A 25274-nucleotide genomic window follows, 5' to 3' on the forward strand; every position below is an offset into this window, starting at 1 on the left:
AAAAAAAAAAAAAAAAAAAAAAAAAATTTCAAAAGTCAAGCATGATTCCTAGAGTTTCATCTACTCCCTGGAACTTTCTTAGAACTCAGTGAGGCAGGGCTTCTATTATCCCCCTTTACAGCTGAGGAAACTGAGGCAAAATCACAGTGCCTGACTGGCTGAGCTGTAATTTGAACCCAGGCAGCCTGGCCTCTTGGACTACATTCCTGACCACTACACCAGGGCACCTCCCAGGACAAGGGCAATTTCTACAGGGCCATGAGGATCGCTCTTGGGACCAGGGCAGTAGCAGGAGTGTGGGCCCCATCTCGGGCAGCACCTCTGCCCTGCTGCACACATGGGTGGCCCAGGCCACTCCAGGCCTTCTCATCACTGAGGTGGAAGCTGGGGACCCCCTAAAAATCATGCTCCTCTGGGAAAACTCTGACAGGGCAGGCAGGACAGGGAATGCAGGCCACAGAAGGGAATGCTGGCTGCTAGGAGCAGGGGTGCAGGGTGTGCATTGTGGACATTTGTCATGCTGTTGAGAAGCATCTGGAGGACTGCCCAAGTCTGCTAAGTCTGCCTGGGGGCTCCCACCCACCAGCCCGTGCCACCTGCTCCCATGGGTGCCCACCACACCCTACTCTGCTACCAGCTGCCAGGCCATTCTTTCAAGAAGCTTTCCCTGGCTCCTGGAGTCTAGTGTGCACCCCCTGGCCCATGTATTTCTTGGATGAATGAGAATGGGTGAGACTGAAGGGCAGGGGTGGGTGTGGCCTGGGAGAGGTGGAGCTGCGACCCCAGGCCAGGCCAGTGTCACTGCAGGTGTCTGAAAGTCCTTCCCTCTCTGCAGGAACTCAGCAAAAGATTCTCCACAATCCGCAAGACCAAAGGGGATGGCAACTGCTTCTACCGGGCCTTGGGCTATTCCTACCTGGAGGCGCTGCTGGGCAAGAGCAGGGAGATCCTCAAGTGAGTGACAGTGGGGTAGTGCGGCTCCCTTTTCCATGCTGGGTTGGCCTGGGTCTCTGGAGGGAGGGAGCTGGGGGCTCCTGGTAGAGACCTTTGATGCTGGGGAAGCCCAGCTCCTGCTGTGGTGAGGCTGAGGGCAACCGGGTGGCATCCGTGACCTTCTGGGTGCTTCCAGCCTCTGCGTCACCACAGGCCTGGGCCAGCCCGGGTGAGGCACATTGAGCATTTACTTGGTTACTCACTCCATAAGAAAACAACAAAAAGGCTTTACCTTGGCATACTGAATCATTGCAGCTGACCTCGGGCTTGAGGGTGTGTGGTACAGTGTCTACCTGGCCTGGCCTGGCCCTGAGGTCAGTGCAAAGAAGCTCTGTCCGGAGCTGCTCCCCACGGTTACTTGACATTAGACCTTCCAGGGCCCTGCACACTTGGACATTTGTAAGAGCCCAGGGGAGCTTGTGAGGACGAAGGTTCCTTGCACTTAGGTCTTAATGGTTCCTTGGTTCTGCGCTGCTTGGATTTGGACCATACCGAGCATCAGGGAGCCAAGACCCACCTGGCCCTGATTCTTGAGGGGCTCAAAGTCTTGGAGGACTGGACATGGACCGTCACACGCATTCTGGGGTTGTGACTTTATCCTCTTTGTGAAATCTCCCTCTCCTCCATCCTTGTCAGTGGCTATGGCAGCTGGTTCCACAGAGCTGCTCACTTGTCCTTCCTGTGTGTGGCAGCAGATGGCAGCAGCCCTTGCTGCAGTTACTTGGGGCTGTGTCTTATCTGCCTCAGAGCTCTGGGCCCTGGAGCCAGAGCCAGGCCCCCCAGTGCAGGGGTACGGGTCCCAGGAAGGGGCTGCAGAGAGCCTTCTGATGACAGCAGAACTCACACAGTTCTGGATGAGTTCTCTGGGTGGCTCTGGAAGAGTGGTTGGGCTAGCAAGTGTTTGGGAGTTTTTTGTTGTTGTTTTATTTGTTTTGGTGCCGGGGATCGAACTCAGGTCGTTGCACTTGTGAGGCAGGCGGCAGAACCACTGAGCTAAATCCCCTGCCCTGCTAGAAAGTGTTTAACAGCAGGGAGACCTGATGTGTGGGGCTTATGAATTTCTGTGGTGTAAATACTCCTGTCATGATCGACTTCCAGCATGAAGTCACTGAGCATAGAATTGGGAGGAGACCACACTAATCCACACAGCATTCACAGTAGAACACATGATCTTGAGAGCATAGATATAGAAAACAATGGGTTTTGAGTATTTATCATCTTTGCTTTCAGGTACACTTTATTTCTTTGCAAGTTTTATACCATTTAGTGTTTTGTTTTTGTTTTGTGGCACTGGGGATTGAACCCAAGGCCTTCACCCTGAGCTACATCCCCAGTGCTTTAAAAATTATTTTTGTTTGTTTTGAGATAAGGCCTCACTCAGTTGCTAAGTTGCCTAGGCTTGTTATCCTCCTGCTTCAGCCTCCCAGAGTGGTGTATCACAGGCCTGGCCTGGGCCTCCACACCCAGCCCATTTGGGTCTTAATAATGGCTGTGCTAACACCTGGCTGGGAGAATTCCTGGAAGTGTAAAGTTCAGTAGCTCTGATGAGGGGGAATAAACCAGCTGTGGCAAGGAGAGCATCCCCAGAGCTCTGGTCGGTGCCTTGGGATGCAGTGTGACCCAGGAACAGTTGTGTGGTGGGTGGGTAGAGATGAGGTGTTGGGGACTCACATCCCTGCGGGGAGCTTGGTGCCAGGGTTGGAGGCCAGAGTGTTGCTGGTCACACCGGGGGTCCCTGTGGACAAGGTAGGAGAGGGAAGCTGGACACATCCAGCCCAGAGGATGATAAGAAGGCAGACCATGGGCACAGGAAGGAGGGACCAGTCAGGAGACCTTTGGAGGAGAGACCAGCAGCCTGGGAGTAGGCAGTGGTTTCCCTCATTCTTTCACCTGTGAAGCGGGTGTGATCCCCACCTCCTGGGTTGACTCACAGTGGGGAGGACAGAGCATGTCAATGTGGGGGCCCCGTGGATGCCCTTCGCCTGTTAGTGACATGGCCCTCTCAGCATGGGGAGCCCTGGACTCCTCTATGACCACCTGATCTGCTGCCCTGAAGGTTCAAAGAGCACGTGCTGCAGACCCCAAATGACCTTCTGGCTGCTGGCTTTGAGGAGCACAACTTCCAGAACTTCTTTAATGCTGTGAGTTCGAGGGCACTACACTGGCTGGGGAGCCAGGACCTTCACATGGGCAGAGCAGATGGGAACAGGCCCTTCCGATTACCAGTCCCCAGCTGAGCATGTTTCCCTTTTCCTTGCCCCTGGGGCTGGGAAAGGACAGGGTTGCCACCTGCTGTGGGTTGGGGGGCCCTGGACACCCAGGCCCCGCACACCTCTGGAGGATACACCTCTTGCACTCCTTCCTATCCCAGCTGATATGTGCAGGGCCAGTTGACCCCTGGCTCCTGCAGCTCTGAATGTGTGATGGAGGAATTCTAACGCAGGCAGTGGTGGGGACACACAGTGCTGTCCCCTAGATGTGCCTCTGGGCTACAGTAGCACCAGCTCCCAGCACTTGGCTCTGGCAGAATCTGATTGATTTACCCCATAGCTTGAGGATCTCAAAGTGAGCCTTCTGAGCACATCCTGGCAGGTGAGATGGGGCTTGCCAGGGTGTCCCCTACTGAGGGCCAGTGGCGTGCAGTTTTACAGTGTGGTGGAACTGGTAGAGAAGGACGGCTCAGTGTCCAGCCTGCTCAAAGTGTTCAACGACCAGAGCTTCTCTGACCGCATCGTGCAGTTCTTGCGCCTGCTCACATCAGCCTTCATCAGGAACCGCGCTGACTTCTTCCGACACTTCGTCGATGAGGAGATGGATATCAAGGATTTCTGCACTCATGTAGGTTCTCCCAGGGCTCAGGCCTTGCGGGGATATGAGCCTGGTTCTTGTCAGTCTCTTGAAGTTCAGCCTCACTGGGTTAGCAAACTGCATGCTTTGGTTTGGGTCACTTCCCCTCCCTGGAAAACCCAGGCTGTAGACCGCTGTGTGTGTAGAAAAGTACAGAGTAGCATCTCCAGTCCCACTTGTCCCGAGATGTGTTGTTTTGTTTTGTTTTCAGTTTATTTAATCTGGTGGAGCGGCCAACATCTAACAACTGGACAGTTTTCCTATGAATATCTGGATGTCTCTTTACAAAGTTAGACCCTGACCCTAGTGTGGCAGCAGTTATCAGGCCCTGAGTAGCAGCAGCCCCCCTGTGGGTCCCCAAGTCTGCCCCCAGGTGTGCCTCTCTATATTCTCTTTAGCGTGCAGACTCGGGTCCCTCACTGAACCCTGGCCTCTGTGAGCACTGACGCTTGGATTCATCACCAGACAGGCTCCTTTGCGGCTCTGTTTGGTGCCAGGCTGCAAAGCTCCTTCCTCATTTCAGTTTGGTAAAAGAGCCTGGCATAAAAAAACCACACTTGTTCAGTTTTTGCAAACCCAGTGATTGCTAGTGATGTCAATTCCTCTTGGAGCCTGCTCCCCCTGTGAAATGAAGGTGTCAGCACCTTGCCTCCCAGGTGACCATGACCCAGACTTCTGCTGGGATCCCTAAGCTGGCTTGTTTTTTGCAGGAAGTGGAGCCCATGGCCATGGAGTGTGACCACATCCAGATCACAGCCCTGTCCCAGGCGCTGAACATCGCCCTGCAGGTGGAGTACGTGGACGAGATGGATACCGCCTTGAACCACCATGTGTTCCCTGAGGCTGCCATCCCTTCCGTTTACCTGCTCTATAAAACATCCCACTACAACATCCTCTATGCAGCTGATAAACACTGATTCACTTTAGGCCATGCAGTGGAACCTATCACCTAACGGAACTGCATTCTAAATGGAACATTCCAGCTTTTCTATTTTTTAAGTGATTTAGGTTATAACTAGAAAATGTACAGCTTTTTGGGCAAAGCCACTGGAAACAAGCCTTGCCCTTTCCGGACTTTGGTAACTTGGTGGTATTTTTTAGTATTTATTTTGATGGAGGGTCAAATGCCTTCTAATTTTGGGCCAGGAAGCCCGGTCCCCCTGGCTGTGCACCCCAGTTCCTTCACCTATCCTCACTGGACCTGTTTCCTCATCTGGAGGAGGATCCTATTATATGGAAATGGGGATCTCTGGTTTCTCCTCACCAGGGGCACTGCCCCTCCTCTGCAGGGGTAAGAAAGCTCAAGGCCAGCTGTCTGGATGAGTGACAGCCCTGTGAAGACGTCCAGCCCAGTCCGATGTGGCACTGGTCTTTGGTTGGTGTCTCCATTCACGATGAGGGCGTCTTCCCACCCCTCGCTTGAGACTTTTATGCCAAAGTCCAGAGAAGGACCTTAGCCTTCAGCATGAAGAAAGCTCAGGTTGCTGGGGACCCCTCTACCTCTCAGGGCCAGAAGAGCCTGACTTTAGGGCTCTGCTGCCTGCTGTCAGCCCCACCTGGATAAAAGTTTGCAGAGACCAGAGCCTATACCATGTGCTCCTGTCCTGCCCCCACAGAGCAGAGGCGTGGTCTAGGCACTGGGCTGGAGAGAGGCCTGTGAGAGGTCTGTGCAGCGGTGGCTGTCTCAGATTTTTCCTTCCTGTCCTGCTACTCTTTGTGGCCTGGCAAGGGTATAGGGGACAAAGAGCAGAGACAAGCCGTGGAAATTGGCAGTGGGTGAGATTTCCATCGGTGACAACTGCCTGGCCACGCTTCCTCATTCATCCACCTGCACAGGTCCCTTCTCTGGCCTTGCCTATGCAGGTTGGCATCCAAGATGGCCTTGACGGGGAACCAGACACGGCCTGGGCTGAAGTGCTTCCAGCCACCTCTTTCCTCCACAGGAGCGCAGGGAGAATGCCAGGTGTGGACGTCCTTGGGGTCCCTTCTGTAACCAAAGGCCACCTTCTCACCAGTTTCGTTCTGCAGGGATTTCTGAATCTGTTGGTGCTGTGATGTAAGTCTGCACCGAAGTGGGTAGCAGACTCCAGGTCTTACTGACACAAATCTACCTTGGTGAAAGCCAATAGCACTGTCAGGGTGGTTCACTTCTAGGCAGGCACCCTGGTTCCCACACTGCCCTCAGCTGGCATTTGGGTCTGAGGGCACACATTTTTCTACAGGGATGTAACCTGACCCTCACCTCAGAATTTATTCATTGTCCCATCCTGCTCGGGGCAGGAAGGTTGAGGTCTGGACACGTCTCCAGGGCACCCACTTCCAAAGAGAAGAGCATGAGCACACAGGGCACTGACCGATGCCCTCCCTGGGCCCTCTGAGGCAGCAAGGTGGGTCCTGCGCCCTGCAGCAGGGCTCTGAGACTGGGCGCCCTCCTCTGCGTCTGTAACTGTGGTTCTCTGGCGGAGCTACAGGAGGTGCTATCTCGGCAGCACACCCACACAGGACCACCTCCCAGGAGAGGTGGGTCCAGAAAGGCCCTGCCATGTTCCTTCATCCTCATGCCCGCTGCTTTTCTCCTTTTTGCACAAAACTGCTGACCAAATCCAAGTCCTGCCTTTATTCCATGTGTGCCTTCAGACCGTCTCTGAGGGGAGGCAGTGTGGAGGAAGAGTGGCAGGACGGAGGAGCTTGCTGAATAAAACCAGGCATGGTGCAGTTCCGTGTCCAGCGGCCCGCCATGCTGGTGCCGCCACTTCCTGGGTAACTGCCCACACGCCACAACCCAACTCTTTGCAGACCAAAGGCTCTAAGGGCTTGTCTTTACAACTGCCTGTATATTACTTTCTTTCCAAAGGAAACAAGCCCTGGAAAATATTGAGCAACAGGAAGAGCAGTGTCCTTTCTTTGGCCTGGGTTCCGTTTTTAAGCACAACAAACGGACTCTGGAGTCAAACATCCAGGCTCAAATCTCAACTTTGCCATTAGCTGTGTGACCCTGGCTAAGTTACTTTGCCTCTCGGAGCTTCAATCACCACGTGTGGAACAGAGACACGCTAAGGCTCATTGCTTCAAATGGAGTGAGACTGTGGTGAAGACAACCGTTAACACCCGACAGTTTGTAAGTGCTCTGCACACGGAATGCCCCCCAACCCACCATTCCTGATGGGCAGCAGTGCCACCTCGGTACTGTGGCCCAAATGTGGGATCACCAGGGGATTTCCTTTATGGGGGTGGTGGCAGAGTCAGACACATCACCACCCTGAGCAGAAACAGGGCAGGGGCTGTGGTTCAGTGGGCATTTGCTGCCCTGAGCAGTAGATGAGGTTTCCTGGCATTAAAATGGTTTCCATGAACAACTGTTGTCCAGGCTTCTCAATGTTGGGTACTTGCCATGCACCTGGGAGCAACACTGCTTTCCTGTGGGCCATGTATGCCAGGTGGAGAGGGACAGGAAGCTCAGGCAACAGACCTCACTACAGCCTCTCCGCGTGTGAGCAGAAAGGCCGGAAAGCGGAGGGCTCTGTGCTAGGTCTGACAGCTGGCCCCAGAGCTCCCAGGGCTCAGCCACTGCTGAGGGCCTTGAGTCCACTTAGCACCCCCACTGGCCTCCACTGCACCGTACCTCTGGATGGGGACACTTCCTGCTGTGTTCTTTCCTCCTGACACTGTACAAGGGAGCAGGGTAGGGGCTGTTCCCCAGCCACACTGCTGGCTCCAAAGACCGAAGCACTTTTCTGGTTATCTTGGGCCTAGAAGGAAGATGCTGTGACTGAACCGGTCTTAACCAGTCAGCCTGTTTCCTCAGCTATGAAATGGGTGTTACGGGAAGTCAGGTTACCTGATCTTCGGGTACCTTGGTCCTTTTGAAATGCATAGGGGCCCTTGAACTATACAGCTGTACTGTGTCCCAGATGAACATCTCCGAGTCCACACAGAGCTGTGTAGAAATCCAGCTTCTGGTTGCGCCAACTGGCTGCTCCCTGGGCACTGGCCTACATGGGGCCCTAAGCCAAGTCCCAAGGACTTGCACCCCACAGAGCTCAGCCAAGAGCAGTGTGGCCAGTGCTGAGGAGAATAAGTATAGGGACTGTGGCTCTGGCAGGGACAGGGAAGGCATCCCCCAGGGCCCAGAAAAAAACCATTTTTACAGACAAGTGCATGGGATTCTTGGGACTGGATGATGCAAGGAGCCCATTCTGCCAGAGTTGAGCCAGATGCTGTGCTTCTCCGGGGAGGATGGGAACATACCGAGGACCTGGCAGCAATGCATGAAGCGACCTGTAGCCAGTCTGCAACACTATCCCACCCTACCAAGGGACAGGCACTGTGCCATTAATGATGAAACAAATACCAGGATGACACTGGCTCTGACCATTTGTTTAATTCAAGAGAACAAGCTGAACACACAAGAAGCCTGTAAACACGAGTACAGGGAGATGAAACTGCTCCGTAGAATTCTTACTCCACGACACAAATCTGTATGGGGTCTCTCCTGCTACAGGGTGAAGAGTAGATTTTCTTTATGGGGTGGCGGAGTGAGTGGCACACAGAGGAAGGAAGGAGGGAGGCACAGAACTGCGCAGAACAGACAGCACTGTGCGGGCCCCACCGGGCAGTGGTCACGGCGCACTTGTGCTTGGTTGCGGCAGTCTCTGCCGCTGTTCCCTGGGCTTCCTCTTCTTCTGTCTGGACAGGCAGCTCAGCGCAGACTCACCTTTCCTCCGGGGGGCTGCGAGCAGGGGCAGCCTGCCAGACTGAGTGGGATACTTGGTTTTCAAGTCCTCCTTGAACAAGGGCTGGGAGAGCAGATGGCGCAGCTCCTTCTTCAAGATCTTCAACTGCTTTTGTCGCCGACGCTCTTCTTGCTGGTCTGCTTTTCCTCCTAGAGATGCAATAAAAACCAGATTACATTTACTGTGTATGCAGAAACATTTTGTTTCTTTTAATGGCTAAGACAATGAGAGTGTTTTGGAACTACTTTAGGAAGGCAGGGTTCCAAAGCTGTCTGCAGAAGCTATTGGTGGCCTGATGGGAACTGTGAATGTGGGAGGGATATGCAGGACCTCTCTGTCCTTTCTTCCACATGAAAACCTCGAAGGCAGCAAGTATCTTCATTTTATAGATGAGTCAGCTGTCAAACACAACAGTATCCAAAGTAACCTGACTGAAGGTTGGTTTCCTGCTACACTCACTTTCTGCCTCCACCCGGGCTTCCGCAACTTGACAGCTAAAAGTCTGTGAGACTGGGAACACGTGTAAAGCCCAGCTCTCCTGTGCCTCGCCGTAAGTGCTGTGAAGTGCAATGCGCAGGTGGACCTGGCCAAGGGAACCCCCACCTGGTCCTCAGCACCCCCACAGCTTCACACAAGCCACAGACCTGAGCTACTCATTGACATCAAGTCCACTGCTTTAGCTTCTGGCTCCCAAGCTGAGCAGAGAGCAGGCATTAGCCCTGCCTCTGAATTCTCTGACACTGGTTCCAAGACGCCAATACTGTACCTCAGTGGAGGGTACCATGATGGGGTGGCAGCAGCACTGGCCATGACTCCAGTGTCACCAGTGGTAGATATGGTTCTCCCTTTCCTAGGCAGGGACCCTGATGACCCATCCCTGAAACCCTGTCCCTGTACAGAGTAAGGCTCAGGCAGTGCCTGGTGGCAGCGCTGTTTCACTGCACAAATTCCTTCGAGAGAAGCCTCATACAAAAAGCACAGTAATTCCTGCCCCGTCCATGTTGACACTGGAGATCAAATGAGATGAAGATCTGAAGTGCTGTATCAGCTGGGAAGGTAGGTACAATAGTAATGATGATAAATAAATGGCTTACTGCCAGGAATTGTGCATACGTGATATTCTTCAATCTTTACAACCCCAAGAGGCAGAGGGCATCAGGCTCACCAGGGATTAGGGGCCATTAACGAAAAAGAAATGGCATTTAGCTGACTCCAACAGGACTCACAGTAGTATGGAAAATTCCAATGGAAGACACAAAAGCTGAAGGGAAAAGAAAGGAAAAGCAAACGTACCCTCCTCCACTCTCATCCAGCCCAAAGGCTTACCCTTATACATCTCTTCTTCCAGCTCAATCTCGAGGGCAGCCGCTGCCTGCTCAATCCAAGAGTTGTGCAGACAAGCCTGGAAGTTCCGGTACTCGGCTTTCTCAATCTGTCGAGCAAGGCGGATTCGCTCCTGGGGGCAAAGAACACAAAGTATTCACCTGATGGAGGGTTCAGGCCTCTGGGAAGCAATCTCCCTGGAACTGTACTGTAAAAAGGCTCTTAAGATCACTGCACAGGACGTACTGAGCTCCTACTCAAACTCATTTGTTTGCACTCCTAAAAAAGGCCCAGAGGGCAATCGTCACATGGATGTGCACACACAATCACAAGACAGCTTTCCCAGGAATAAACTAAAAAGTGCCCCTGCCAATCCCAGCTGAATGCCGTCCTACAGGTGGTCCAGCATGAGCCCTTTCCCTCAGATGCCCTCCAAAATGGGAGATGGAACCATGGAAAGCCATGTGACTCCTGTCCTCCTTCCTAACAGGAATTCTTTATGATCTCCCCCTTTCCGCCATTTCCCACCACACTCTGCCACAGAGCTAATGCTTCCTTTGAGCCAGAGCAGCAGTGAGTCAATACATTCACCATGCTCCTGCTCTCTCAATTTCTGGAGCTCAATTCCTCTCCACCTCTCCATCTCTCTGTCGCAGGAAGAAGTGCCTTCTCCTCCCAACATAACCGTATACCCCCACCCTATTTTCAATCTGAAGCCGGATGCAGTTGGCCTGCTCACAAACTGCTGACCTGACGAAAACACAAGTGCTCTGGCCCCTGACAATAAGCAACACCCCCATGGGGAACACCTGCTGGGTTACAATGAACCTCCAAGGCAGGAGTTACTGGTTTCTGCTGCAGGGATGGAATCAAACCTCCAGCATCTCTCTCAACTTTAGCACCTTTCTCATCACTCACAGCCCTTGGACAGGATGTCCTTGCAGACACACTCACTGCCCTATCCACTGAGGTGGGTAGATTCGGGGACAGACAGCAAAGATGTGGCTGAAGGAGAAAATACCTCTCATCTCTCATCACCACCCTCTTCTTGCTTCTCCCTGGTCTGGTGCTCCTAGGTGTTTTTTATAAATTCCCCTGTTCAGCTGCTTGCAGAACCTTCCTTCAGTTTCCATGTGTGAGGCTAGTGGAATTTCACAGCATGGTATTCTGTGAGGTAGCAGCAATTGCCTCATCAGCACTAGGGTTTGAGCAAGACTTCCTTTTTACCTTGACCACATCCATGTACTTTAACTGTACAGGGAAGAGTGGGATGTCCTCATCTTTCTTGAGGGTCTTGTAAATCTTCTTAAAGCTGACTACATCCTCAGGCCCAATCAGCATCAGGCTGAGGCCCTCACTGGTGGCACGAGCAGTTCGACCACTTCGGTGGATGTAAATCTCCGAGGTGCGAGGGACCTGCCAAAACAGGAACCGGGGTCAATCACAACAACTGACAAACACTCATCCCCCAGGGCCACTTCCCCAAACTGGAGGCTCCTCCCTACCATCCAGGTAGATAGGTACCTCTGCAGCAGCGTGGACCAATCTAACAGCCCCACATTCAAACTGTCCCAGGTTCAGCCCTCCCACACCTGCTACTCTAATACAAGTCCTCATAACCACTCAGGTAGATCATGGCAGTCAATTCTTATTTGGTTTTTTGTTTTTTTTGGTACCAGGGATCGAACTTGGGTCCTTGCGGTTGCAAGGCAGGCCACCGAACCACTGAGCTAAATCCCCAGCCTGAGTCAATTCTTACTTGCTATCTAGTCCTTCCACTCCTGTTCACCATGCCCTAGGCCAACGCTGCCAACGTCATCTTCCTGAGTCAGGTCTGACCATAACCTCATTCTAGCTGAAGAAATTCAACAGGGTCTCTATTACAACCAACACCAAGTGACTGCACTGTGCCAGGTAGCTCTAATCATTATGTATTATACCACTTATCCCTCACAACGGCAGTATCAAAGCTATTTTCTGATTAGCCACATTTTATAGACTGCAAGTTGTCATGAGAGCTAGAGTGAGCTCGTGACAAAGCACCTAGCACAGTGTGCTACTCAGTAAATGGTAGCTATTATGACATTTTCGTTGTTTCTCTGTAATCCTTCTTCATGCTTTTAAAATCTCTAGGATATGGATTTAAGAGCAAATCCCTACTTCATTTGGGGAAGAGTTGGGTCAGTTCTTGTGGAAGAGAGCGAAATGAAGGATAAAGCAGTAGCAGTTACAATGACATCGAACATGTGCTACGAAGTTAACTCGCTCCTAGCTAGCTGTGAACCATCAGACGGATTCAAAGCCCGACACTCTGGCTTTGGAGTCCATTCTCCTAGCAACTACTCTTACTTTACAAGTTGCATGTACCAATGATACTGCTACTACCATCAGGCACTAACTTTAGCAAGCTCTTACGATGACACAGGTAACTTTTTAAGCTTGTTGTAAAACAGTAATTTATTTTACTTGAGTAAAAACCTATGACGTAGGCAGTATCATAACTGCCATTTAACACACGAGAAAATGGAGGTGTAGGGAAACTGAATAACTTCATCAAGATTACACTGCTGGATTACATTAAGCCAAGTAAGCCATTAACATATTCTTCTACTTCTCTGCAGAGAGATAACCATTAGCATGCTGTTCTGGTCTGAATATGATCTGGTCCTACTATGGCTCATGCTGAGGCTTAATTCCTCAGAACAAAAATGTTGGGAAGTGGAGGCCTAATGTGGGGTGTTTGGGTCATGGGTAGAGTCCCCTGGATAAATGCCATCTCAAGAGAGGAAGCTCTTGCTCTGAAGGGGCTGGATTAATTACTGTGAGAATGGGTTGTTACAGAGCAAGGTCATCTCCATTTGTTCTTCTGCCTTGTGGATCCCACCAGAAGCTGAGCAGATGCTGGGGCCATGCTCTTGGACTCTCCAGCCTCTAGAAGCACGAGCTAAAATAAATCTCATTTCTTTGTAAATTATTCTCCAGTCTTTGACATTCTATTATAGCCAAAGAAAACTAAGACACACGCTTAACTTATTATGTGTTTCATGGAAGAAATGAAGACCTTAACCGATGATAGCAAGTACTGCAGCCTGGAGAGAAGGCCATGGGATATTAGAGTACAGACTACCCTAAGAAGGTTCTCCGGAGACTGAATCTCACCAGGATTCCCAAAGTGGTAGCAGTAAGCACCAGATCCCAGTGGTGTATCTGCTGCAGAGGGACTTGGGACCAGTAACTTGACTTCCACCCTCAACCTATGATTTAAAAATTCCCCATTCAGAGCAAGATGCCCTCAAGGCCCCAGATAGTCCTACCTGGTAATGGATGACATGCTGGACTTTAGGAATATCCAGACCTCGCGCTGCCACATCTGTTGCCAAGAGAACACAACTATGGAGACAAAAAGCACATTCGTAATTGTAACTAAAAGCAATCGTTAAATCCGTACCACCGCTGAACTCTTGAAACACTTCAATACAGTACTTGCAACCATTTTAAAAGACACTACCTCAAGAAACAGGCTGAGGCTTGGCTTCCCAAGACATGTATAGGCCTGTGCAGGTTCTCTTGCATCTAAATCATGTCACACTCTACAGTGACAGAAGGACCCTTCCAGTGAATTAAATGAGGCCATACATACACTGGGTTAATGACCTCATCTCCTAGCACTGTCACACAGATTTCCGCACTCTTCACAAGACTGTTTGCAACCCGCTCCTTAAGCAGCCATCTGGTCCAAAGCCAGAAGGACAAACAGCTGAAAGAGAGGCAGCACGGGCTCTGCGGTCTGACAGAGCTGAGGTCCAGTTCTGCCAGTTCCAGGATGAGAGAGACATTGCTGATCAGCTTTTCCAGACCTGATTTTTTTCATCTATAAAATGAGAACAGTGGTAGGCCAGGGATTAGCTCAGTGTTGCCGCTGCCTGCCTTGCAAGCTCAAGATCTGGAGTTTGATCCCCAGTACAAAAATAAATAAATAAATAAATAAATAAATAAATAAATAAATAAATAAATAAATAAGAACAGTGGTAGTTGAGCTAGTACTCATTAAAGTTAACATTTAGCAAGCATATACTATGTGCCAGAGACTGTTCCAAGCACTTTCTCAATCACGCTATCCTTCTTACAACTCTAAGGTAGCTTCTATAATTTACTCCAATTAGGAGAAAATGCAGCACGGAGATGTTAAATAACTTGATGAGCTAGGAAGTGAAGGAGCCAGCCCTGTTCCAGTCTGTGCTCTTAAAAAGAATTTATTGTGCTGCTCCTCAAAAGACTTTAGAAGTGACTAGAGGGCCAGGGATTTAACTCAGTGGCACTGCACCTGCCTTACAACCACAAGATCCTGATTTCTATCCCTGGTAAAAAAAAAAAAAGGGGGGGGGAATGTAGTAACATGCCTAAAGTATAAGACTTTATCTGTTATCTAAATGTTCAGTAATAATAAGCATTGTCACTAATATTTCTATACGTTTCTGTAGGGCATTAATAGCAAGCAAATATACTAAATGAGGGTGACCTTGCCAAATACTGAACAAACATGCAAACAAAAAGGTGGCTGCCTTCTACTATCAAGGACCCTAAGACAGAAGGTGAGTTCCTGCCATTTCCCTACCATCCTGGGACCCCCTTGGCCCAGTGGCTACAGGCTTAGCCTCTGGAGAAAAGCCCGACTCACTCTTCCAGCTGGGCAAACTGCTCCAGGTTTCTGAGCCTCTGCTTCTGGTGCATGCAGGCATGGAGAGTAAGTGGCATGATATCTAGGACTTTGAGGAGTCCCGACAGGCGTTTGATGCAGGAGATGCTGTTGGCAAACACTAAGCTGCGGCCTGGATACTGCATCAGGAAGTAGTACAGGTAGAAGTCTTTCTCTTGTGTCTCACAATGGATCTTGGTCTCTGTCAGCGTCTCCACTGTGCCCTCATTCCTTGTGAGATCAATGACTTTAGGCTTGCCCCTCATGCCAATCTTCTGCATGAGGAGGTCAAGTTTGGCAGTTTTGTCCATTTTTTTAACATGCTTCTTATGAAGCAGTCGAGCAGGAACTTGATGTACCAGGGTCAGTGTAGCAGAAAAAACAAGTGTCTGTCTCTTTGGGTTGTACTGGGAATCACTGAGCAACTCTAGCAGCTGTGACAGCTCAGCAAAGTGGCCTTTCTCAACCATCCGGTCTGCCTCATCTACTACCAGGCACCTGCAGATCCAGACAGAGTCACAGCACTGTTAGTGGCCGGTAAGAGGAATCATGTGCATACCCTACTCCCACCTGAACCACACGCTCTCACGCACACACACATGCAGGCATCGCCTCATCACCATGAGGACTTCAACTTAACTCCCTCACGCACACCAAGCTTTCTAAGGGCAAGGCCAGGATGGTACCACACCATGGTATTCTAGGACAGGGAGAAGATACTGCACAAACAACATGTCACCTAAGGCTTTAGAGCAGGTAAGGGAGAAGGGCAAGGCACCATCTTTCACCTGAGCTGCCGGAGGTTGCTTAAATGAGAGTGCTTTTCTTTGACAAGCTCCCACAGCCGTCCTGGCGTGGCAATCACAATCTCAGGATGGCGGTTCAACATCCTCTGCTGTTTTTGTGTGGACATCCCACCAACCAAAATAGCAGTTTTAATTCCTATGGGACAGGAAACAAAAAGGACAATTGTTCAGTCTGGCTACTACTTTCTCACTTGACTAAACAGTATCCCCAGATTAGCAGACAGTCACCAGCCCAAGTCCCTGTCCCGGGGCAGGGTTAAAAAAGCTGGCCTGGCCTGACCAATTCCTAGGGCACTTAATGAGTATTTGTCATCTAGGCACTGTCTACTTCTCTAAGCTGATTTCTATGTCTACCCTTCCAATCAAGACAGATGGATGTGAATCAGTCCTGCCTACCTCCAAAGCTCGGCAAATAGGAGCATTGGTGCACTATAGTGCTGGGAAGGATGCAGCCATGATATGTTTCCCTGAAGAAGCCCCTCCTCTTCCCCTCAATTAGTCAATCTGAGACTTCTATGATACTTGTTATTTTTCTCTCTAGTAAAGGACTGTGCCCAATATCCAGCACAGGAATGAATATAGAGTTGTGAGGGTGAAATGCTTAGCAACGTGTTTGCACACAACAAGAACTTGGTAATTAAATGCTGTTTTTATCGTAACATTAAAATTTCCACTGTGCAACCCCATTCCACAAAGCAATTCCCTGATAGAAATTTTTACCCTAAGGGAGGGATCAGTAAACTTTTTAAAAAAAGGTCACTTGCTAACATTACCAAACTTTGTGGATCACATGGTCTCTCTCAATTAACTTTGTATCACTTTGCAACTATGGCACAAAAGCAGTCAGATGGTATTCTATGTTCCAATAAAACTTTATTTACAAAAACATGCAAGTTGCTCATCCCTGTCCTAATCATCTATATTCAATAAATTAATTTCTTCTGTATCTAGAATGGATTTAACTATGCAGCATCCTTAAGAGAATTAGGAAGATGCCACTCAGTTTTCTGCAGGGTATAAATCTACGGCAGACAATGAAGGTTCTTCCTAGAGAGCAAAAACCAGTCAGTCCATTCACCTTTACCACTCAGGAGTTAGGATTTACTGAGGAAATGTTACTAAGCAGAACTAAACCTCACCTGTAAACTTAGCCACAGCATCAATATGCTGTTTGACCTGGATGGCCAGCTCTCGTGTGGGGGTCAGAACCAATCCAAGCAGAGGACGCTTTGGCTGTGTTTTATAGGTAGCAATTTTGTCATCCAACTCCTGCTCTAACTTGCCAGTCAGTTCTCCATCAAGCATTCCTTCTTTGTCTTCAGTCTGTTTGGGGACAGGCTCCTCTTTGATCAGAGAAGAAGGCCCTTCACCAGCATCATCATCACAGAGCAGGGCCTGGTCTGGGATGGAGGCACCAGTCTTGGCTCTGGCCTTCAACCCAGAATCACTGGGGAGTGCTATAGTCTCAACTCCAGCCTCACTGGGTAGCACTGCAGACTCATTTCCGGCCTTGCTGAGTGATCCAGTCTCGGTTCCAGCCTCTGTCTGGGCCTCTCCAGGTGGCACTCCAGCGTTACTTGGGATGGGCAAAGTCTTCTTCTTCTGCCACTGCAACACTGCATGAATCATTGGGATGGCAAAGGCAAGAGTTTTCCCACTTCCTTAACAAATAAAACAAAATGGTGTGAATCAACAAAGGCATTTATATTTTTTATCTGGAGTTCTTTCTTTTGCACAGAATAAGGGAAACTGAAATAGCTAAGAGCTACCCTGACCAACACAAAAAGCTCTTTCTCTCTCTGCACAGGTTCCTTCAGAGCAAGGTAGCCAGAGAATCTATAATATAGAGCATAAGGAAAAGCTTGGCTGAGTTTGTCAGTGATGAACTATAAACATCCAAGCAATGAAACCATTAAGAAAAGGACAAGTTCTGTTGTTTTAAAGGAATGAGACACAGTTGGGAATGGAAATCTATGACATGTTCCAAAGACCCTTCTTTGGTGAAAAGGAAATTTTCTTAGTTTTTCGGAAAATTTAAATATAACACTTTTGTCCATGCTTGAAAATTTTTCAAACTGACTTTTGAATATACAAGTACATGGAATCCAAATTCATATCAACTGAGAGGGCAAAACAAGCAACACCTCAAGCTGAGAATTTACAGCAGTCTCTCAAATGGCATTTTATTTTCCATGGCTTCAATTACTTGTGGTCAACCATGTCTGAAAATATTAACTGAAAAATTCCAGAAATGAACAATTTATAAAGTTTTAAGTAACCCTCAATCTGCATAATTGCCCCCAGAGACCATAAATTTCTTGCTTTAACTGAAAAGCTGAATGTTCTTAAGGAAGGAAAAAAAAAATCAGATGTGACTGCTAAGAACTAGGAAGTAATCTTCTTTCCACGAAATTGTAAAGGAAAAAGAAATACTAGTTTTGCTGCTACATCTCACACTACAATGCCACTGGTTGGTAAGGCTTACGTGTGTGTGTGTGTGTGTGTGTGTGTGTGTGTGTGGGTGTGTGTGTGTGTGTGTGTGTGTGTGTGTGTGTGTGTGTGTGTGTGTGTGTGTTTGTTTAGAGTGTTCAGGACTATCTGTAGCTCCATCATCCACTGAGGAATCCTGGATTCTCCTCAGACAGGGGTGTACTCCTGTAGTTCCACAGTAAAAATGCCCTAGGTACAAGCAAATAAATGACCTCTGGAAGAAAAAGATCATTATAAGCACCACAGAAGTTTTACAAATAATTTTGAAAGAAAACAATCAGCTTTAAGAATAGCCAAACAAGGGGCTGGGGATTTAGCTCAGTGGTTCTGCCACCTGCCTCGCAAGCGCAAGGACCTGAGTTCAATCCCTGGTACCAAAAAAAACAAAACAAAACAAAGACTAGCCAAACAAGAAAACAAGGTATTTTAAGAGGAAGAGGAGGAGAAGGAAGAGTAAGAGGAGGGGGAGGATCATGACAGTAAAATAGAACCATAGAAAAACAAGATTTTTTCATCAGAAACAAAAAAGCAGGAAGCAGAACAGCAACATTTTTGAGAATCTGAAAACATAAATCTGAACATCTCTGAGTTCTACACCCAGAAAAGAAATTTCCTTAAAACAAATGTGAAATAAAGGATTTTTTGACATACAGAAACTGAAATAATTCACTAGCAACATAACTGGACTACAAGAAATGCTAAAGAAAGACTTTTCATGCAGAAGAAAAAATGGCACCATATGAAAATCTTGATCTACAAAATGAAGAGTACCAGAGGGCTGGGGATTTAGCTCAGTGGTACCGCAGCCTCACAAGTGCAAGGTCCTAAGTTCCATGCCCAGTATCAAAAATTAAAAAAAAAAAAAAAGAGTAGCAGAAACAGTTGTTACTATATATTAAATAAACTTCTTTTGGGGACTTCAACCATATATAGAAATAAAGTATACAACAAAAAGCACAAAGGAGGGAAGAAACGGAAATATACTCTTCTCGTAAGAGTCTTATACCAAGGACTGGGGATTTAGCTCAGTGGTTTTGCTGCCTGCCTCACAAGCACAAGGACCCGAGTTCGATCCCTGGTACTACAAAAAAAAAAAGATTCTTATACCACATGTGAAGTAGCATATCACTTGTAGGTAAACCACGATAAATTAAATATATAAGCAACTGACAGTACTAACTTGCAAAATACAACATTAATATATATAGTTATACATAAATTTAAATTAACATATATAAAATATACTTTAGGTACAAATATATATTTACATTTTAGTTTTATGTTCATATATTAATAAATCCATATTTCTATCGGCAATAGTCAAAGTTTTATCACTTGCAACAGAAACAATAAACATGCAAATGTACACATTAATAACCATAAAACATTGCTGAAAAAATTGAAAGACCTAACGAAGCAGAGAAATATACCACATTTGTAGGTTGAAAGACTTAATACTAAGATGACATCTGTCATCAATTTGGTCTATAATCAATGCAACCCGAACAATAGCTTGCTTTTGGAGTACATTGATTCTAAAATTTATATGGGAATGTGAAGGCCTACAATAACCAAAATCATTTTTATAAAGGTATTATAACTAAGTTGACAAGGTATTGTTAATAGGTAAGTCAAAAACGCAAAATTAATTCAGTGGAAACAATAATTTCTCAATGAACTGTGCTGGAATAATTAATATTCATACACAAAAAATTAAAAAAAAATCTTATTCAATAACATAAAGATTAACTCAGCATCAAGAACTGAAAATAGGATAAAAATCTCTGTGATCTTGAGGAGTAAGGCAGAGTTCTTAAGATGATACACCATCCATCAAAGAAAAAGTTGATAATTTGAACATCAAAATAAAGAACTTACTTCCCTCTTTCTTCCCATTTCCCTCTCTCCCTCCCTTTCTTTTAAACTGGGGATGGAATGCAAGGCCTTGCCCAAGCACAGTACCCTATCTACCACTGAGCCATAGGCCTAGCACTCTCCCAGGGAGCTCCATCTCCTGCCCCAGAACTTGTGCTGTGTAAAACTGCTCAAATAATGAAAAGGCAAGCCAAACACAGTAATAAAAAAGGACAAATTACATATTATCAAAGGATAATGTATCTAGAATACATACAAAGCTCCCAAACTCAATAGGGAACTTAATTAATAGTGGGCAAAGGAACTGAACAAACACTAACAAAGTAGATGGTCAGAATGACTTCCAAATACACATGGTAAGATGCCTTAGTTACTAGGGAAATGCAAATTAAAACCACAGGATATACCATTAAACTTTTTAAAGTTTAATAAAATTAAAGACTGACCATACCAAGTTACTGAAAAGAATATGGAACAATCTGAACTCATAATGCCTGGTAGTTATATAATATGGTATGATCACTTTGGAAAACTCCTAAGAAGTTACATTTTATAGAAACCTAGCCGTTCTACATCCAGGTATTTACCCAACAGAAATTAAAGAATTTGCCTATACAAAGACTGATATATCTATGTATTTATTTGTAATTTCCAAAAAAAGAAAAAAAAAAGTCCCATCAATGGATGAATAAATTGTGCTCTGTCAGAATCCCACTTACTAAAGGAGTAAGTTATTGGTATTTTCAATAACATGGCTTAACCTCAAATTATGCTAAATAAAAAGAACATGATTGCCCTCCTCCCAAAGGTATATACTGTATAAAATTCTAGAAAATGCAAGCTCATTTATAGTGATTTAGTGATAGCCTATCAGTGGTCACTGGAAGAGGAACAAGGATGGGGGAGGGCATGGAGGGAGGGATTACAAAGGAACCTGAGGCATCTTTTCAGAGTAATGGTCATATTCATTGTTGCATGGGCAGCAGTTTTATCTATAGTCCCAAATGTATGGCTTGTCCCATGTCTTTTCAAGTGCTAGACCTGCAGATACACAGCATTCTGTGAGGGAACAGGGCAATGTAGATCCGAATGTCAGGCTCTAGTCACAGTGGCTCACAGACACTGCCTCTGCAATGCAAAGATCCACTTCCAGGACTCTGCACATACCAAATAGGTATAGCAGGCCTATCCTAGAATATGGAATTGCCCTTTCAGTTTTAGGAAATCTATTCTCTATGAGGTAGATTTTCTTCATCTATAAAATGGGAATAATACGTTGGTGTGGTAAACACCTGCAATCACATTGCTCTGAGGCTGAGGCAGAAGGACTGCAAGTTCTAGCCTAGCCTGAACAACTTAAGTAAAATAAATACATAAAAAAGGGCTGGGGATGTAGTCAATGGCCCTGGGTTCAATCCCCAGTAAGTCAAATGAAATAAAAGTAAAAATGAAATAATTACCTCAAGGTAGTTACAAGAACTGAGTTCATCAATATAAAGGACTTAACACAGTTCACTGCACATTTAAAAGCCTAGAACATGTTATAAGTAATTATCATGATCTCCATTCCCATTTCCTGGATTTTCCTTGCTCATCCATCTCCAGGATTTTCACACAGGACCTTATCCCAAGTTTTCTATTTCTAGCTGTGTCTAGGCTTATACAATATAGCAAGTACTGAAGCAGCGGCTACTAAACAGTTCAATGCCATGTATTGTAAAATCCAGATTTTGAAAACTTAGTGACAAATTATAAACTAAAGTATTACATTGACAACCTTATACGAATTTTGAAATATTTTGAATTGGCTAAATGTTTGTTAAAACTTGCACTTTTCTACATTTGAAAAACTCTTAAAAATTCTAATTCTTCCCTATATTGACATATATATATTTTTTATTTATTTATAGATATATATATATATCTAGCAGGCTGATCTTAGCCCTACCTTATGCCTTTGAGCCATGTAGAAAGGGCTTAACAAGAAAAATCACCATTTGCAGATCACTTACAATGCACTGTACAAACTTTACTGTAGCATTTGACCTTCCTGACAATAGAAGACATAAAGTAGTGCTTTTATTTGTATTTTATAACGGAGCACAGAACAATAAAAGCTAGGGTGCCAAAATCACAAAGGGGTAATTTCAACCCAGGGCTGGCTGACTTCTCAACACCTTCATTCAACACTGCCTTTGTTATAGTCTCAGCAATTCTCTCCCAGTTCTCCAGCCTACTAACAGCTACATACTCAATCTTGCCCTGTCAAAGCTGTCCTTACCGGTCTCAGCAGCCCCAAGGATGTCTAGCCTGTCACGGATGGCGGGCACCAAGGTCAGGGCTTGGATTGGTGTGGGTGCAGAGAAGCCTAGAAAGCTGAGTGCTCGGAGAACTGGCTTGGGCACAAACAAGTCCTTCCAGGCTGATACATCTGCTTTCTGGTCTTGCACTTCAGGCATCCATGTCTTAGCTTTTTTGGGCACCTTAGGGGCAGTGCTCCGGGAAGGCTCTAATTTTTTTTTACCCTTGTTTTTCTTCTTTTTTGGAACAGTTTGTACCAGGGTTTCTGATGCTATCTTCCCTTCCTCTGGACCAGGACAAACAGTGTCATCTCCCTGGGGCTCTGGCTTGGCATCTTTGAGCTCAAGCTCTTTCTGGGTAGAGGTTTCTTCGGTAGCCAGTAAAGCATCTTTAGTCTTCTTCAATTTAATCTTTTTCTTTGGGGAGCTAGACGTTCCTTCTTCCTCCTCTTCTGAAATGGTTTGTGCCTTTCTCTTCTTGGGATCCTCTGAGAAGAGACTGGAGGGATTCTTGGCAGGAGAGACCAACCGGTAATCTGTCAGTTCCTCGAAGCACACTAAGTCATCCATCTGTCCATCGGCAAACATATTTGGGTCAATCTGCACCTGCTTCCATTCTCCAATAACTTTAATGCCCTTCGTCTGAAATTTACCACGATGTGGTAGCTTTTGCTTTGATTTTGTTTCCTTCAACTTCATGGTTGCTGAAAAGGAGAGAAATATTCCTTTAGGTTGGTGAATGAGAAGCACGGGGTTCTAAAGCAACAAATATTTCCTAAGCAATCTATCAAGTACTAGGCCCTGGAAAGAACTGACCATACAAAGACTGCTGTAATACAACTGCTCCCATTTAGATAAGATGCTTCCTGCTGAAAAAGACATAACACTCACAGAACAAGAAGGTTGGCCTGGATCAGAGAGGAGGTAGGAGATGGAGCAACAACATGAGATATACCTGGCTTGGATTCCAGATGTAACCCTTCATGTGTGTGTGACATTGAACATATTCCTCTCTGAACCTCAGTGTTTTCACCTATTAAGAGGGGAGGAGCTTAATACCTAAGCTGAAATAATGTAAAATATGGAGAATGAGGCTTGCTATATATTAAGAATCAGAGGTAGTTCTTTTGTTGGGGGGGGACTTTATAAAAAGCACACTGAGCTATATTCCTTGGCAAATGCCTGTTCCATCACTTTGGCCTTTGCCACTTGGGTTAAAACCCACCTAACTTTTTTCATTGCGTTAAGTAGTTTAAAAAATATTTAGGCAGAACTTGTCGGGTGGGACTCCATAACCTGTTTAAAAAGGTATGAAAGATAACAAATTATGTGGAAAACACAAAACCTCGCTAAATGAAAAGCACAGGGTGCTTAGGCAAAATATACTTCGGAAGTTAAATCTCGTTTCAAACTCAGACCCACTACTTGCCAGTTCTTGCCAGCCTACCGTGAAGGCATCAGTTTCTGTGAGCCTCGGGTTCCCCAAACTAAAGGAGAGAGACCGCTTGGATCTTACAAGAAAACCACAGAGTGACGCAAATCAAAAACCCGCTCAGCATGGCGCCAGGCGAGGAAGGCCAGCGGGCAATCAGCTCAGGTTCGCCCCCACCCCCAAGGCTACAAACGCCAGGTGTCCGGCGTCGAGCAGAAGGTGGGGACCCCTGGAACCGGGACGAGGACGCGGCAAGCTGGACCCAGGGGGTCAAGGGTCCTTCCTTGGCGCAGGCCGCGCGACAGGCTTCTCGTCTAGTCTGGAGCATTAACCCTCGCATGAAGCCTCACGAGGCCGCAGGTCCTGGAGATCCAAAGGGCGCGGGGCGCCGCGTGCAGCCTGCTTGACCCGCTCGGGACCGCGTCCTCCCTCTCTCGACCTAGGGAACTCGGAAAAGCCCACCCGAAGTCTCACCCCACGGCCCAATCCGTTCCCGGCCTCAATCCCACTCCGGCTTCGGTGTTTACCGCGCGGAGAAGCCACAGCGGATCGCTCTGACGACTATCAGGCGCCTCAGAAAACTCCTACGCAGTCTTTCAGCTGCAGTTTCTACTGCAGTTCCGGGGCGGGACTTCCACGCACGCGTGCGCGCCTCAGAAGGAAGTCCCGCCTTCACACCAAAATTTGCAACTTGATTGGTTACTCTACGGGCCTTCTGCGTTGTGCGCTGGCCTCTTCCTTGCTGTGTGTCGCCAGAACTGAATGTGCAGACCGGACTGCTAGGGGCCTGCATTCAAACGGCTGTGCACAATTCTTATTCTCTTGGACTAGTTTTGATGCAGTCATTGTCCACGTCTTGAGTTCCTACTATGTGCTTGGAAACTTGCACACGTTTCCTTATTTAACTTAAAACCCAACCAGCCAGTGTAGGACGAGCTGTGTTTTCCAGGTTCGTTTTTTTGTTTTGTTTTGTTTTAAACGCCTCGCATGTTGCATATGCCTGACTCCAAAATGCATACATCAACCACCAACCTATACAGGCTCCTTTGTAATAGAGCAACAGAAATCAACTTCGCAGCAGATAGTGACTTTTTCCATGTGGCTGTCACTGGATCACCTGGAAAACCTTTCTCCTACGTCGTGTCTGATGTGGGGGAATTGCGGGGAATTCTCTAGGGTTAGGTCAGCTGAGTACCAAACCACTCCCTATCATGGAGCAAACATGGTTCGAGTTTACCTCATGGGGGAGGGAGACTTGCCACTAAATCTTCCAAATTTGGGGAAGCATAGATCCTGGGTTCAAGTCTGGTAACAAGAGACTGGAGCTGTACAGGTGGCTGAATGAGCAGGAAGGGCTGCACCTCTCGATGACAAGATAAAAGTGCTCTTCTCAGGGCCAGTTACACACTTTGGAGTGATGGGAGGTTTTCCGTGCAGAGCCTTTCCTAACAGAGTTGTTTTCTGGGGAAAAGCACCTCAGCAGAGAGAGGCTGGAAGTAGGGCCCCTAGGTGGGAATTGGGGGCATCATGCAGGGTCAGAATGGTACATGCTGGAGATGTTCAGTGAGGCCCTCTGAAGAAAGAGACAATCGTCTGCGTTAGGGTTTTTCAGAGAAACAGCCAACAGGATGCATATATGTGTGTAAATTGGAAAGAAATTGTTTTAATTTTTTTAGATAGGGGATGATTCCAGCCAAGAGCAAAAGGATGACAAGGTTGCATTACAGTAGTGGGGACATAGGTATTTTCCCCTTTCCAATATTCTAGTGAAAAAAGTTA

The 25274-nt window shown here is 47.1% G+C and overlaps 2 protein-coding genes across 3 annotated transcripts in view; one reads left to right on the forward strand and one right to left on the reverse strand.

Moving 5' to 3' along the window:
• Otub2 (OTU deubiquitinase, ubiquitin aldehyde binding 2) overlaps positions 1-7192 on the forward strand; it is an 18981-nt gene extending 11789 nt beyond the window's left edge. The window contains exons 3-6 of the mRNA XM_010609200.2: positions 836-954; positions 3050-3134; positions 3637-3831; positions 4551-7192. Coding sequence (XP_010607502.1) covers positions 836-954; positions 3050-3134; positions 3637-3831; positions 4551-4757 — 606 coding nt within the window. The 3' untranslated portion in view covers positions 4758-7192. The remainder of the gene's footprint in view (positions 1-835; positions 955-3049; positions 3135-3636; positions 3832-4550) is intronic.
• Positions 7193-8213: 1021 nt separating this feature from the next.
• Positions 8214-24134, reverse strand: Ddx24 (DEAD-box helicase 24). Of its 2 annotated transcripts, none has more exons than XM_010609187.3 (9): positions 24023-24134; positions 22045-22767; positions 16538-17059; positions 15381-15534; positions 14575-15090; positions 13211-13286; positions 11124-11312; positions 9900-10029; positions 8214-8722 (listed from the first exon to the last, which is right to left on the reverse strand). In XM_010609187.3, the coding sequence occupies exons 2-9, from the start codon at positions 22760-22762 to the stop codon at positions 8460-8462; spliced, it is 2568 nt and encodes an 855-aa protein (XP_010607489.1). In that variant the 5' UTR covers positions 22763-22767; positions 24023-24134; the 3' UTR covers positions 8214-8459. The 2 variants fall into 2 exon arrangements, with proteins under 2 accessions (XP_010607489.1, XP_010607488.1); XM_010609186.3 differs by having other exon boundaries at positions 23970-24134.
• Between the last annotated feature and the right edge of the window lie 1140 nt (positions 24135-25274).

Source organism: Fukomys damarensis, unplaced genomic scaffold (assembly GCF_012274545.1).
Source record: "Fukomys damarensis isolate Sample0158 unplaced genomic scaffold, DMR_v1.0_HiC HiC_scaffold_21, whole genome shotgun sequence".
In the NCBI taxonomy this organism is placed as follows: domain Eukaryota; kingdom Metazoa; phylum Chordata; class Mammalia; order Rodentia; family Bathyergidae; genus Fukomys; species Fukomys damarensis.